The sequence below is a fragment of the Pristiophorus japonicus genome, chromosome 23 (genome assembly GCF_044704955.1).
Source record: "Pristiophorus japonicus isolate sPriJap1 chromosome 23, sPriJap1.hap1, whole genome shotgun sequence".
Taxonomy (NCBI): Eukaryota; Metazoa; Chordata; class Chondrichthyes; family Pristiophoridae; genus Pristiophorus; species Pristiophorus japonicus.
Genome location: NC_091999.1, coordinates 28,534,507 through 28,550,350, shown reverse-complemented (window position 1 = coordinate 28,550,350; position 15,844 = coordinate 28,534,507). Strand labels below are relative to the sequence as shown.

The following is a 15,844-nucleotide window of genomic DNA, read 5'->3' as shown; positions in this document are numbered from 1 at the left end:
CTATATCACTGTATGACTATCTCTTGTTCTGGATTAGTCCGTGTTTGCATTTCCCTGTGAGGGTGTTGATCTGTGGGGTTGTGCGTGTGTGTATTTGTAAGATTGTGTATGTGTATGTAAATCTTTGTTTATGTTTTGTTTAAGAACGCGTGTGTTTATATGTAAGTGTGTGTATTGATATTTAATTGTGAGTGTGCGATTTGGTGTAGGTGAGTGTGTGTACTTTTATGTGTAAGCATGTTCATATCTAAGGGTTTGTGTGTGTGTGTGTGCGTGTGCAAATGTGTTCATGTGTGTGCTTATGTGTAAGTGTATGTGTATCCTTGTGTATATGTAGGTTCATGTGTGTGTTTCCCTGTAAGTGTATGTGTATGGTTATGTCTAAATGTTTGTTTATGTTGAGGTGTAAGTGTGTGTGTGAGTTTTCGTGTAACATTGTGCTTACCTGTAAGTTTGTGTGTGTGTATTTTGTGTTCGTTTGTGTTTGGATTTATATGCGTGTTCATGCTTGTGTAAATGTGTTCAGGTGTGTGTTTCCCTGTAATTGTATGGCTATGTCTCAGTGTTGTTCACGTTTAGGTGTAAGCGTATGTGTGATTATGTGTAACAATGGTTTGCAGGTAAGTTTGTGTGTTTGTGTGTGTGTGTTTTGTGTCAGTGTGTGTTTTGATTAATGTGCGTGTCTAAGTGCAAGAGTGTGTTTGCATGTAAGCGTGTGTGTGTGTTTTGTGTAAATGTGTGTTTGGATTGATGCATTTGTTTACGAGTGTGTGTGGATTGATGTATGTATTTATTTCTGTGTAAGTCTGTTTGTGTGTTTTGTGTAAGTGTGTGTGTTGATTGATGTGTATTTATGTGTGTGTAAGTGTGTTTTGTGTAAATGTGTGTTGTGGATTGATGTATGTGTTTATATGTGTGTAAGTGTGTTTTGTAAGTGTGTGTGCATGGATTGATGTGTGTCTATCTGTGTGTAAGTGTGTTTTGTGTAAGTGTGTGTGTGGATTGATGTATGTGTTTATATGTGTGAAGGTCTGTTTTGTGTAAGTGTCTGTGTGGATTGATGTGTGTGTATATGTGTGTGTAAGTGTGTGTAAGTGTCCGTTGTGTAAGTGTGCATTTAGATTGACGTGTATCATTGCTACTGTTCAAAGTTTCAGAGAGTACCAATAACTGGATTTGACAATGATGGTTTTCATTATATTCTAGTTATGTGTCAGAGTGTTAACGTATGTCTTTATATGTAAGTCTATGTGTGTTTGTGTGTAATTGTGCACTTACACAAAAACACACACACTTATACAAAATCATCAGCACACTTACATATGAACACATAAAAATTCACTTTCACATGTATTCTCCCTGCTCTGTGTAAATGTGTCCTGTGTGAGGCGCAATGTGACGTCAGCCGAACGAATGCAACAATTCAACCGATGGGCCTCAGAAACATCAGGGACACAACTGTGAGAAACCCGCAGATGATTCAATCACCAGTTTAGATATGGCCCATTAGAATTCAGCATGTGAGTTTACAATTAACATTGACTGTTGCACCCCCAACCCTATTTAAAAATATTACATGGAATAAAGTTATTTTAGAATATAATACTCATGTGGCAAGTTTAAATCTTTAGACCATGCGTTAGAATGTGACATTGTACTGATGGCAACTTAGTGCATTTAAAGGAGAGTGGTTCACTTCCCATCTCCCTGCGGGAGGGGCAGTGGGGGTTATATTAATTACGCATTTCCCGTTCCCCTCTCGCTGGTGGGTGTGAGAGGTACAGTGAGTTAAAATTACCCTTTACTCTATCTCTGCTGAAGTTACTTTCAGGAATCCTGTAATGAGAGAACTTCACCCAGTCTCCAAACCATGGTGTATCTGAGCTGGGAGCGCTGGCTGTACAAGCCTTGGGACCGAGACGCGCAAACACCCTACTTCAGATAAACAGCCCTCACATTTGCAAAACTAGGAAACATAGTTAATTGAGCGGCTGTGTGTTTAACTCACGATTGGAAAAAAAGCCCTTTATTGATTTTTATTTAAGAACTGAAATGCAATCGAGAGATTCTCATTGACAAGAATTGACGGTGTCCATCAGAACAAGGGAAATGTTGACGAAACTGGGTTTACCACTGGATTTATTGACGGTTCTGTTGGTGATCTTCAAAGGGATCGCTTCATGTCCCACCACACAGGAGTAAGAAGCGCCGCTGGCCCAATCCTCGGCTGCAATGGATAGCAGGCTGTACATGAAGAAGGATCTGCTGCCATTCTCCGCCATCACCTCGGTGTTCTTGTAGTTGCCGGAATTCACCGGCTTGTCATTGACGGTCCATTTGACGAAGATCTCTCGGGGGGAGAAACCTCTCACTAAACAGGTGAGGCTGACCAACCTCTGAGCGGAGACTTCTTCTGCCGAGGGCAGGAGGACAGACAAGGCCGGTTCCCGCGGATCTTTCGCTGTAGAACAGTTACAATAAAGACCAATGAACTGGACAGTTCCGGAGACAATGGAGAAACTTTAAATCAATACAGCGGGCGGGTTTTCGGCGTGGAGGTTTTTAAATTGATAAAAATCGGAATCCCGACCTCAACGCGCCCACTCCCGGTTGTAATATTTTATTTGAGTAAAATATTTACATGAGACTGGAATCTTCTATTTTAACCACCATTTGGTGTTTAACTGTCGCTGGTCCGGTTTGACACACTGTGTAAATCCCTGCAGTTACAGCGAGGCGGGGACTGCTGCACCCAGGTGGTAATTGCCCTTACACCTACCTCCTGGATCCAGGGTCCCTGCCTAATCCACCCCCCGCGATCCGAGACCTTCTGACTCGGCTTCCAATCCTCCCGTTCTCCTGGGTGGCCTGTGAGGCCACTGCCCACAACTCGCTTTCCCCATTTAAATTCAGCCAATTTTAGGTGGTTCGATGTGAGAGAAATGGACACTGCATTGAATTTTAACCCTTTTCCTATTCCACTTTGGGGCATCTCTGGATTTCCATCCCGCAGCAGAGGGAACACAATCTTTCTCTCTGAAATCTTGAAGGATTGGTCTGGAAAATTAGATAGAATTTACTGCATAGAATCAGGAGATTTGGCCAACTGGTCTATGCCGGTGTGTATGCTCCACACAAGCCTCCTCCTAGCTCACGTAATCTAATCCTAATAACATACCCTTCTATTCCTTTCTCACTCATGGACTTATCCAGTTTCCCCTAAAATACATAATGTCAGGTCCCAGAGTGCTGAGTTCGTGGAATTACCAAACTGAATGATCAGAGTAGCCCATAAAACACTTTAAATGATCAATTGGCCCTTGCACATGCACCGGAAATAGTCACAGTATCTCACTTATTGCAACAATCTCCCCGCTCACCCTTTTCCTTGTGGATGGAATCTCTGATAGGAGTCGGCATATTCTGATGGCTCACCACGCAGTAGAACTTATCCCCACTCAGCCAGTCTTGTGTCGAGATGTTTAACTTGCTGATCACGCTGTTGGGATCCTCTCCCGGTTGGACGGCAATCTCTGATTTCAAAGCCTCCTTTTCTCGGGTCCAGGACACGGTGAGCCCATAAGGAGCGTCAGACACGACGCAGGTTAATGTCACCGTCGCCTCCAGTAAGACCTGTTCCAGTGGCGGTGGGCGAAGAGTGATTTTTGATTCGCTGCATGGGACATCCACTGCGAAACAGGAATGAAAGTCAGGAAAAGCTGCAGCTTCAAAATCAGGAGACCAATATTTAGCCTTAACTCTTTCAAGGGGAATACATCACTTTTGAGATATCAACCTCTCGCTGATGCTTCAACACTGGCGTTATTAGAATGACAATGAATTGGCAACGATTCCGGGAGATCTGTAACATTTCTTGTGTATTTGCAGCCAGAGCCACCTGTAATGGGCTGTGAAGCAAATACCCGGTGTAAAATGGGAATACTCTGGGGCGCAATTGTGTTAGGCATTGAATAGCTCTCTTCCTGAAATCCCTTGCTCCTTTAAGCTCGTCTATAGATCCTTGCACCCAAATGCATCTCCGCTGCTTATAATAGCTGAAGCCCGAATAGCCCGAAGTTCAAAGGTCTCCACCAGCATTATACTGGTTCAAAACCAGTGTCAAATTAATTTCAGGAATTTTGGGGCTGCAGGAACAAAGTTAAGTTTCTGGAATCTTGCTGCTATATTTGTTGGGGTGAAAATGTGCAGTCACCAGTCACAACCCCCGTCAGAGGAGAAGTGCAAGGTCGGGAGAATGGAGTTCCAAGGAGTCTTTGTGGTGGGGCATCAGTTGTAATGATGTGAGGTAGTTTGTTAATTTCTGTAATTACTGAACATTTATCATGTCTGGTGAGAGAAAGTCAGAGTGAAATGTGACCTCAGGGTATTAATAGCAACATAGGAACAGGAGGAGGCCATTCAGCCCATCGATCCTGTCCCGCCATCCAGTTAGATCATGGCTGATCAACACTCAACACCATCTTCACACCTTGGTTATGTAACCCTTGATAACTTTGCCTGACTAAAATCTATCAATCTCAATTTTCAACTTTGCATTTGAAAGCAAGCGTTAGCAGCTTTTGGGGAGTGAAATCCCGACTTGCACTATTCTTCCTGTGAGGAAATCCTTTCTGACATCACCTCTGCACGGCCTAACTCTAATGTTAAGGTTCTGCTACTTGTTCTCGACTCTTTCATCAAACGAAATAATTTTTTCTATATCTACTCGATTAATTTCATTTATCAACTTAAACACGTCAATTGGATCATCTCTTAACGTTCTATACTCATCTCTGATCATTTTACATTATTAGCCCCGGTTTAATTCTGATATACGCCTCCACGTATATCCTTCCTGAGGTGCAGAGCCGAGAATTGGGCTCATTGCTCTGAATAGGGTAGATGCCCATTCTAGCAGGATTCCTGGACAGTTGGCAGGAAAGGGTTCCAGACTCCCACTGCCGCTCCGTATTTGATCAGCCAACTCAGGATAAACCTGTGACTGAGGACACTTCACTCACTGCCTGACATCAGAGCAAGGGGAAAGCCTCTTTGGCGAGATTAATAAATCGTGAGCAATGAGGAATCCTGAACCAGAAGATCGTGGATTGAATTCCCACTCCAGATACTTGAACACAAAATGTAAGCTTGTTCTCCCAGTTCAGTACTGGGGACGTGGCGCACTGTCGGAGGTGCCATCTGTCGGATCAAGTGTTAAACTGAGGATCTGTCTGGCCTCTGAGATGGAGGTAAAAGATACCCTGGCATTATTTCAATGAAAAGCAGAGGAGTTCTACCTGGTGGCCTGGGAATTTTTAACCCTCAAGAAATATCACTCAACAAAAAGAAATGTTCATTATCACACTGCTGTTTGTGGGAGCTTGCTGTGCACTAAATGACTGCCGCACTATGTATATTACAACTGTGACCTCATTTCACAACTTAATTCATTGGCTGGCAAGCGCTCTGGTTTAGTCTGTGGTCGCTAAAGGCGCTGTATAAAGGCAAGTTTGTATCGCAAGAATACACGAACTGCATGATTGGAAATTAGGAACATTCCTCTGCTTTTTACTAATTGCAATAAAAGTCCTGACTGAGGTCAGCGCTCAGAATGGTCTGGAACCTCCCGGCATTGTGTCTCTTACCCTGAGATCTGCTGAAGTTCCGGCTTTGCGTGACTCCTTCATGAGTGACCTGGCAGGTGTAGATCGAGCCGGTGAACCATTCCTCGGCTGGGACTGTCAGCTGACTGGCCGTCGAGAAGTTCCCGTTCACCTCAAAGATGGGAGATGTGATGAAGCCCGAATCCAGGAGTTGTCCACTCTTCAGCCAATTCACGGTCAGTGACTTTGGCCGGAAATCGATGATTGAGCACACGGCGCTTGCGTATCTGCTGCTGGTGATTTGTTCAGTGGAACTCAGCGTGAGGAGAACAGTTGGAGGAACGATGTTCGGTTCAGGATCTTCAAGAGAAGACATATTAATAACATTGCTTGGAAAATAAATGATTATGAAATGCAAAGTGTCCTTATATTTTAACAAGTTCTTTGCTGTCAGACTAACACTAACCTGGCATTTACAGAGAGCAGAACTTTGCACAGTATTCTCAGTGTAATATACAGACCAGAACTGTGCATAATATTCTAAGTGCGATATGGGGACCAGAACCATGCACATTATTCTAAGTGTGATATGGGGACCTGAACTATGCGTACTATTCTAAGTATGATATGGAGACCAGAACTTTACACCTTTATTCTAAGTATGAGATGGAAACCAGAACTTGAAACAATATTCTAAGTGTGATATGGAGAACAGAACTGTGTACAGTATTCTAACTGTGATATGGAGAACGGAACTGTGCATACTATTTTAAGTATGATATGGAGACCAGAACTTTAGACACTCTTCTAAGTATGAGATGGAAATCAGATTTGTGAACAATATTCTAAATGTGATAAGGAGACTAGAACGATGCGCAGTATTCTAAGTATGATATGGAAACCACAACTGTACACAGTACTCTAAGTGTTGTCTAACCAAATTTCTACACAAGTTGAACATAATTCCTCACCTTATCATAGTTTGCCCTGTAACCCATATCACTAACCTCGCATTGTGATGGCCCAGACCGATACACCACGTCGAACCTCACAGTAGATTGTGCTGTTCCCCACATCTGTCTCGTTGATGCTTAACTGGCTGCTCTGGGTGTAGGTTCCCTTCTTGGTGAGCATTGATGGGTATGTCTTCAATCCAGTGGTGATTGGCACTTCATCTTTCATCCAGGAAATGCTGGTTATATCGGGGGAGTAGTCCATCGCCAAACAACCATACGTGATGAAGCCATCGGTGCTTGGTTGTTCACAAGTGGAGAGCAGGGCGTAGAGGGTGGGGGGAGGCGGTGTTACTGGGAAAGAATGGCCCATTGAACAAGTTAGTCTCTGTAATCCATGCTTATAAAAGAAATAAGCAACTCGAAATTTGACTGCAGAATAATCTAATTCCACCATTTCCCCATCAAAGACTACACGGGCATTTGAGTTTCTGTCAGTTCCATCATAAGCACCTGTCGATGCCCTGGTGAGGAACACACCTTTTTTCCCCTAGCTCTAACATATTACACAACAAGAACCTTTACACAACTCGTCAATAAAGAATCCTTCATTGGATCATACAATAGAAGAACAGAGACGTGTTCCTGCTATTTCGGCCTGCATTTATTTCTCAATCAGCATCATTTCTGGTCTTTTATTTAATTGCTGTTTGGGGAATTTTGCTCTGTGCACATTGCCTGCGGCATATCCCTACAAAACAACAGTGACTGTACTTCAAAGTAACAGCGGAATTCCTGCTTCGGATGTTAACAAAAAAAACCTCTAAATTTGCCTACCACATAATTCAACAGGTAGCATTTCCATAGTCTAGTTTCTAAGATTCAAGTTGTAGGTGAATCGCGATTGAGTCTAATTTCTCCCTTATTTTCTCAGCATTTGCGGGAGAGCGATGTCCCTCAGTGCACTGTGATCTGGGCTCTATCCCATCCTATTGAATGCATGTCTCTTGAGTTTCCTCCTCCCTCCCATTCAATTAATAATCCGAATAATATACCATTCCAAAATCTGGTTAATTGGAAGTTTCTCCTTAAATGGCCCATTTCAGTTCCCATTGTTGTTCCTGTTATATAACAATGACCTGGGCTTGGTTATAGGGAATACAATATCGAATTTCGAAGATGATGCAAAACCTGGCAATGTAGCCAATAGTGAGCATGAAAGCAGCAGACTCCATGAGGAGACAGATGGAGCAGTGAAATAGGCTGGGACATGGCAATTGCAATTTAATGCGAATCATTGAGAAGCGATGCACATTGGGTGGAAGATGGAGAGGCAGTATAATCTAAATAGTATTGTTTTGAGGGGATGCATGAACAAAGAGATCTAGATGTACATATTCACAAATATTTGAAGGGGGCAGGGCAAACTGGTAAGACTGTTATGAAAGCGTATGGGATACTTGACTTTGTAAATGGGGCATTGACTACAAAAACAAGGCGGTTTTGCTAAACGTACAGATCACGTGTTAGGCCTCAGCTGGAGTATTGTGCACAATTCTGGCACAACAATGTAGGAAGGATGTCAAGCCCTTGGGGAGTGTAGAGGGGAGGCTTTTACCAGGATGATGCCAGGGATGGGGTCTTCAGTTATATGGAGAGATTGCAGAAGCTGGGATGTTCTCCTTGGAGCAGAGGTTAAGAGGAGACTTAAGAGAGATATTCAACATTATGACATGTTTTGATAGAGCAAGTAGGGAGAAACTGCTTCCGCTGGAAAGTAGGTGGGTAACCAAAGGTCACAGATTTAAAATAATTGGCAAAAGATCAAAAGGGGAAATTGGGGTAATTTTTTCACACAGAGGGTTGGTAATTTCAGGAATGCTCCAGACATTTCCTCCTGTAAGTCAGGATGACTCAATTGCACGGTTACAAGCAAAACCCTGGGGGGTTGGTATAAATTGGACAGCTCTTTCAGAGCCGGCACAGGCACGATGCCTGAATGGCCTTTCCAGTGCTGTGAGATGCTATCATTCTACACGAGTCAGTGGGAATAGTTCTTTTAGATTTAATTGAAGGAAACGCTTCATATTTTGGACAACTCTACCAGATCTATTTTTATTGTTCGTTATAATGAAAGAGGATATTTAAAATAAAGGGATCTTATAAATCTGACACAAATTAGTCAATCGCATGCTGTTATAAAGGCTTAACGTTCATTGTGAATGATGACTTATTGCAGGTTGACTCTATCTCTTTAAATGTTTCACAGAATTACAGCTCAGTGATTGTGTGCCTTGTGTTGTGACCCAGGCCAATAGCTGCATCTCGTCATAGTTTGTCCCTGCCTTTAACCTTCTCAGGAAGAATTGAACAACATAATGTTTCTAAACATGAGGTCCCCATGACGGTTATTTGAAGCGGGAATCTCGATATTCTCCATTTAAATTGTGAAAATATCTTAGAGCCTCCCAACAGATTAGAACAGGCGCTGCTTTCTGGACCGTTATTCACTTCCTAAAACGGTTTGTTCTGAAAGTGAGCTGAGGATCAGGCCAATCGTGTTCAATAGTAATCTGATGCTTAAAATGTTAAAAAATTAATAATTCATTTAAATTTGGGCTTTTTTTCTGAAAGAATATAAACATCAATGAATGTGCGTTGTTTAATCTGGGCAATGGAGCGATTTATTGTATATATCTGGCACGAGCAGTTTATCTGCTATCTGTTAGTCGCATATAACGGTGCCTTGAACACTGCCTGACCAAGCACTCTCAGGTCCGATACAGCACGGATAAGAGAGCAAAGCTCCCGCTGTGCTGCCGTGTGTGTCAAGACAGGTATAGCAAGGGTTGCATACAGAGTAATACGTTATCTGGATTATCCCGTCAAACATTCCCAGCTCAAGTACTGCAGAGATGTGCTACGAAATGCCTTCCCTTAACATGTGTTATCAAATTGACCGATTAGATTAAGCACAATTATCACAAGTACAAATAAAAGCTTCCTATACACTGATCCATTAAAGCGCACCAGCTCACCTCGAGCTCTAATTAAATAGATCAAGCTATATTGAAGGACCCAATTAAGCTCCACGTCCTTGTAAATAAAAGGTTAAATACTGATTAAAGCTATCTCTGCAATGTCCCATCAATCACTGCCATTTAAGGTAAAGCACGGGTTAGTTGCAGAGTAAAGCTCCCTCTTGACTGTCACATCAAACACTCCCAGGGCAGGTACGTCACGAGTTAGATAAAATGTAAATTTCCCTCCACACTGCCAATTAAACACACTCAGAGCAGGAATAGTAAGGCTTGGATAAAGAATAAAGCATTCTCTACACTGTTCCATCAAACACTCCCAAGACAGGTACAGAGTAAAGCTCCCTCTACAGTGTCCCATTAAACATTCCCAGGGCATGTTCAGCATGGGTTAGATACAGAATAGATCTCCCTCTACGGTGTTTCATCAAAAAATCCCAGTGCAGGTACAAAATTGCCAAAATAAATTGGAGTACTCAGCAGATCAGACGAGATGCTGCTATCCTGAAAGTGTTTGTTCTGAAAGTGAGCTTCGGATCAGACCAATCTCATTCAATAATTATCTGATGCTCAAATTCTATAAACATTACGAATTCGATATCTTATTAGTTAGAAGCAGATGAGGTTCCTTCAATATTTTTGGGAAATCACTCAAATCAGATACAGGATCGATCCGATAGAGTAAATCTCCCTCTTCACCGATCCGTCTGGCGCTTAAGGTCATGTAAAGCAAAGGTTGAATGAACATTAAACTTCACTACCCTGTAGGACGGGTCAAATATAGCAAGGTTTGGATTCCGAGTAAAATTATTTCTGCACTGTCCCATTAAACACTCCCAGGGCATGCAGAGCATGGACTAGATACAGAGTAAAGCTCCCTCTACATTGTCCCATCAAACACGTCCACAGCAGGTACAGCATGGGTCAGATACAGAGTAACACTCCCTCTACACTGTCCCATCAAACACTCCCAGGGCAGGTATAACCGCGTTAGAAACTGATTAAAGCTCCTTCTGCACTGTCCCATCAAACACTTCCAGGGCAGGTACAACCGGGTTAGAAACTGATTAAAGCTCATTCTACTGTCTCCCCATGGTGTTTTGGAACTGCTCCTTCTGACTATCATAATCTGGGTTACCGATCTCATTTCTGCGGCGACTCCACAACCTTAAAGTCAATCTTTCACGTTTCTCACATATGCCAGTTTCTTAAATAACTGAGTTAAATGACACTTCCTGCAATACAGGATCACAATCCAGAAGTTTTACAATCCGTCAGTAGGACTCCTGATTCTCACGCAGTGAGCAGGCGCACAGAAACGGAACAAAAGACCAGCTCAATCTGTAATTTCAATGAAGCTGCTTGATTTCTTATTTACTTCTTGTCAATTTCCAACCACCTCAACTCTGCAGATTCTTTGAAATTCAACTGATATTAATTTGAGAGATTCTTCAACATCCAGCCATTTTTCCATCTCTGTCAACTATGTTGTAAACCGTGTAAAAAAGAACTTCCCTGAAAGCAAGTATCTGGAAATAATTCACATTCCACGGGAATTTGCTGCCCGTCACACGGGAATCAGTGACAGAATAAGAATATCACAATCCAGGGGACATCTACAATGAAACCTGATCACCCACTGATTTTATATTTTTTCATCAGTAAATATAACCTGTAAAATCATCGAGGCAAAACAGGAAGTTAATTCACTAAAATCTGCAGCGACACCTTATCGAACTCAGCACAGCCGGGTTATACATGCATTGTTTTCTAAATTAACTTATGAATTAATTAAACATTATCTGCAACCCTTGAGATTTTGCAATAAGTGTAATACTGACCAGTATGCAACACAATTGTAATGGACCGTTTATGTTTAATGAATTAGCACTGATGTTACTGTCTAAGTTAATGTTCATGTTAGCTGATTATTGAAAATAATCTGAGTGCCTATCTGGCTCTTCCTGCTCAGAAGCACACGTACCTGGAACTTTTGAAATTAAATTAACGTGCTTGAATTTCAGCCTTACTAATACAATTAATTAATAATAATTTTAAAACCTTTTTCTGCCTAGTAACTTGTGATATATTAAGGTTAACTTAAATTACTATAACAATTCATGAATATTAAAATATTAAGCAGCATATTAATATATCAATACTCAGAAAAATACCTTATTTTTACTTAAATCGAAACAAATTTGAATAATTGACAACAATCGCTGTCCCGCTCTCGACCGACATCTTTTTAAACTCTGCATGTTTCTGATATTGGATAAACTGCGTCTATTCGCAGAGAACATTTCATATGATCGATTTAGGGGTGAACTATTTTAAATAGTTCTCTGTCCAGCCGGGGTCACAACTCCAATGGTTGTAAACCGCTTGTTTACTAATGCTGGAATCTCGAGCTGAAAGATTCTCCTCAATCTTAAACCCCAAAAATGTCATTATTTATTAAAACCCACCCGTGTAGTTTACAGTTAGTAGCAGATCCTCCGCTGTTTAGTAACACAGACAATCTTTTATAGTTCACTCCCGTTATTCACACAATGCCCCAATTTAATGATTAAATATATTCTGCTACTTCTTGAAAATAGTTTCCAGAATGGTCAGTGAAAACTGGAGGATAACAAATCATTCAGACCGTATGCGACATTGAAACTGAATGAGCAAATGGAGGAGAAACTTTGTTCATCAATTTAATATTCATAAGAATTAAACATAACTCTCAGATATTATCTGTACTTTGTCTACTATTCTATTCCGCATACAGCAGCGTATTGGGAGAATAGATTTTGTTTTAAATTCAAAATAAGATGAACCTTTTGTAAGTAAATTAATCTGCATGAATGCAGTATTTGCCTGTCTCCAGCCATACGCAGTCGGAACCTGCCTTGAATTTAAATATAATTACATGAACAATTCTTTGACTGCCAGCGACGCCTGTCTCTCAGCTTTTGGTCTTGCAAAGTGTTCAAGATTAATTTAGTAATAACTCTATCAAACAACACACAATATTGATTCAATAACAAATTTCGGCTGCACAGTGAGAATGTCATACCACGGCAGATATATTAAATTGACAAAATGCAATTTACAACACGGCTTTAAGTTATAATTAATTGCCCTCAATCATTCATCTGTGTAAACAGGAGGTAGCAAGTAATTGAACTCCTGACACAACTGAACACAGCGGTGGAATCAGTATGTTGTCAGTGAAATAATTGCAGGCATAATTAATAACTGTGTCCAGTCCTAAAAATTTCTGCTTCCCTTAATGGAGCCCAGTGCAGAGCAGAATTTTGGAAAGCGAATAATATTAACATTAGACTTATAGCATATTTTAACAACACTGGGAGATATTATCGCATTATAATCGGTTGCTTAATATTAATTTAATTCAACTACAACCTGAACACATTAATTATGTAGATGGAAATTAGTTACATTTCACACAATAAAATATCAGCATCGTAAAGATAGATTAATAGTTGAATATATATTTATCACTTGTATAATTGTTATGTTAAAATACCTTTCAATGATTTCTGATTTCTAAACCCGTCCTGTTCTCTGCCTATAATCTGTTTTCAAACAGTTTCAAACACATATCGTGTTTGCATTCGAGCAGAAACCTGATGCTACCCGCTGGCACTGATATTAAACATTGTAGAAACGCCAAACAGTTTCACAAATTATAGGTATTCTGAGTAACACAGGCATACCTCTCCTCAGCAGATCAACACTAAATCACATCACTGAGGGGCGAAATCCCTCGACAGAACCTTTCATGGAGCAGACGCTTCATTTTATAAACCCTTTCAGCAGAATCAAATGTATCATTGCAAAAAATCTCATTACACAATCACCAAACCCGCCTAACACTGAAATAACTAAAGATTGAATTCAACAGAAATATAAAATAATGAAAGCAGAATTGCGATCAAACGGATCATGTTTAATACATTAATGTTGATATTATAGCATATTTAATAAAACGTGGTGATATTGCTACATTATATTAATGTTAATAATATTAATTTAACTGTGTCCTAGCGTGAAATATGTTAATTTTCCAGTTCTTAAGTACAGTAGCATCTCATGTATTGAATCTGAGCGTTCGGAAACATTCGGTCAGTAGATGACAATGCAATTTGCATTAAAAAAAAACTTAAAATTCCTTAAGCTTATTTACTGATCGCTAAGCTTTCTGTTTTGTGCCTACAATGTTCTTTTAAACATATTTATACACAATGTTTGCATTCGATCAGAAAAACTGCAGCAATTAGAGGTCACCAAAATTAAATATTGCAGAAACATCAAACAGTGTAAAAGCCATAACGTATTTAGAGTAACCCAGGCACATGTCTCGTCAGCAAATAAATACCAAATCACACCAACAACATTTTCAGTGGAGAAACAGTTGAATTCTATAATCACTTTGCAGCAGAATAACATTGAACATTGCAAAAAATCTCAAAACAAAATCCACCGAACCCAAATTTCAGTGAAAAAAATAATTATTAAAATAAACAGAAATATAAAATAAAGACACAAATACAAGAGTCACTGAATGAGTGAATGTTCCTTACTTGCAGTCACCGTCACCATGGTCCCTTGTCCCCAGTAGTCCATTGCGTTACACAGTGAGACACGTCGTGTCACATACTCCGGTGGACTGTTAACTGTAAAATACAGAGATTAAATTCCACCCAGCTCTAAAAACCCGATTCCGACTCCTGTAAGAGTGACTCAGCGAGATATTTCATTTTGTACCGTTCATTATATTTACAAAAATGATTGGAATAATTCTGAAGCATCTGTGCAGATTCAGCATGGCAATCAATAGTAATAAAGAAGAAAACTTTTATGCATTTAAATATATATATATATATATATATAGATAGATAAATATTTTACTTCTATTTATTTTTATTTAAGCCTCAGTTCCTTCGACGCTCCTGGCGTTTTAATGATCGCAGGTTTGACCAAACTCCCTGTCTGGGGTTTTTGTATTGAGAGCTCGCTCTGTATACCACCGTGGCCCACTGCTGTAGTCCCACAGTGACAGGAACCCGCACATATACTGCACTCACTCTCTGCTCAGTACTGACTCTCAACATTCACGTCAAATAGACATTCACTTCACATACACATTCGCTTCTGATCAAGTTTAGAATTTAGCCAACAGTTTGCACAACACACTAGAGAGTAAACACAGTTCTACCCAACTCCCTGCATGTACCAGGCACAGTGAATCGAGTATCATTTCCAGCTCTGCAATTGCTGACACTTTAACATTAAACAGGAGCACAATCAAACCTCCCCTCCGTCGATGGGTTAGTGTGTTAGATTTTCCCATTTAATTCTCAGTGTGTTAGTTTTGTAAGAAGCGGTTTATGGTATTGTTCTGTACACTGCGGGTAACATTGCATTTGACACAATTACTGACCGTTATGATGGAAGTTGTTGAATTCCCCCTCGATCTGTTTTTGTACGGGTCCAGCCCTGGTTCATCTCGCTGTGGGTCCCTTGCACAGTAATAGATGGCGGTGTCTTCGCTCTTCAGTTTCTTCATGTCCAACGTGAAGATGTTGTTTGAAGTGTCTTTGGACGCAGTAAATCGTCTCTCAATCCCTGGGACGTAATACTTGCTCGATGGACTGTCGTAGTAAACCAGCCACTCTAGCCCCTGTCCGGGAACCTGGCGGACCCAGTACATCGAGGTGCCACCAAGATTGAAGCCGCTGGTTTTACAGGTCACTCTCAGGGAGCCTCCGGGAATCCTGGTCTCTGCCTCGGACTGAGTCAACACCACATCCGAGTGGACACCTGTAAAAATAATCAAAAACTCCGAGGATCAATCCTGGTGAAATCATTCCTGACTCTGTAACATTCCAGAGAGAGACTAACACTGAGACAGTAACAGTGAGAGATTGGACGATAAAAACTACTCACGGGAAAAGAAAGCCAGCAACAGACTGAGCGCAATCGCCGACCTCATCCTCCTGGCAATGTGTGGTGAATGGTTCCGGCAAGAACTCACTGGGCAAACCCACCCCCGGACTGTTGTATTGCGGTCCCAGTGACAGCAGTTAAATACCCGGGAGCTGGGGGCGAGGTTACAGACGCCGCCCATTGATTCCCTGATAGGGGCGGTTTCTGGATCCACGTCACACCTTCCACATCACCAACAGAATGGACTCACATCTGGACTGTAAATTAAATATTTTTATTTCCTCACTGT

The 15,844-nt window shown here is 41.0% G+C and overlaps 1 gene segment (V, D, J or C); it reads right to left on the bottom strand.

The window, feature by feature from the left end:
* Nucleotides 1-2,053: 2,053 nt before the first annotated feature.
* On the bottom strand, nucleotides 2,054-15,610 carry LOC139235331 (Ig heavy chain C region-like). The segment is given in 7 exon segments: nucleotides 2,054-2,461; nucleotides 3,381-3,689; nucleotides 5,646-5,963; nucleotides 6,611-6,910; nucleotides 14,190-14,264; nucleotides 15,127-15,429; nucleotides 15,556-15,610. Coding segments are annotated over 7 exon segments (1,743 nt in total).
* Between the last annotated feature and the right edge of the window lie 234 nt (nucleotides 15,611-15,844).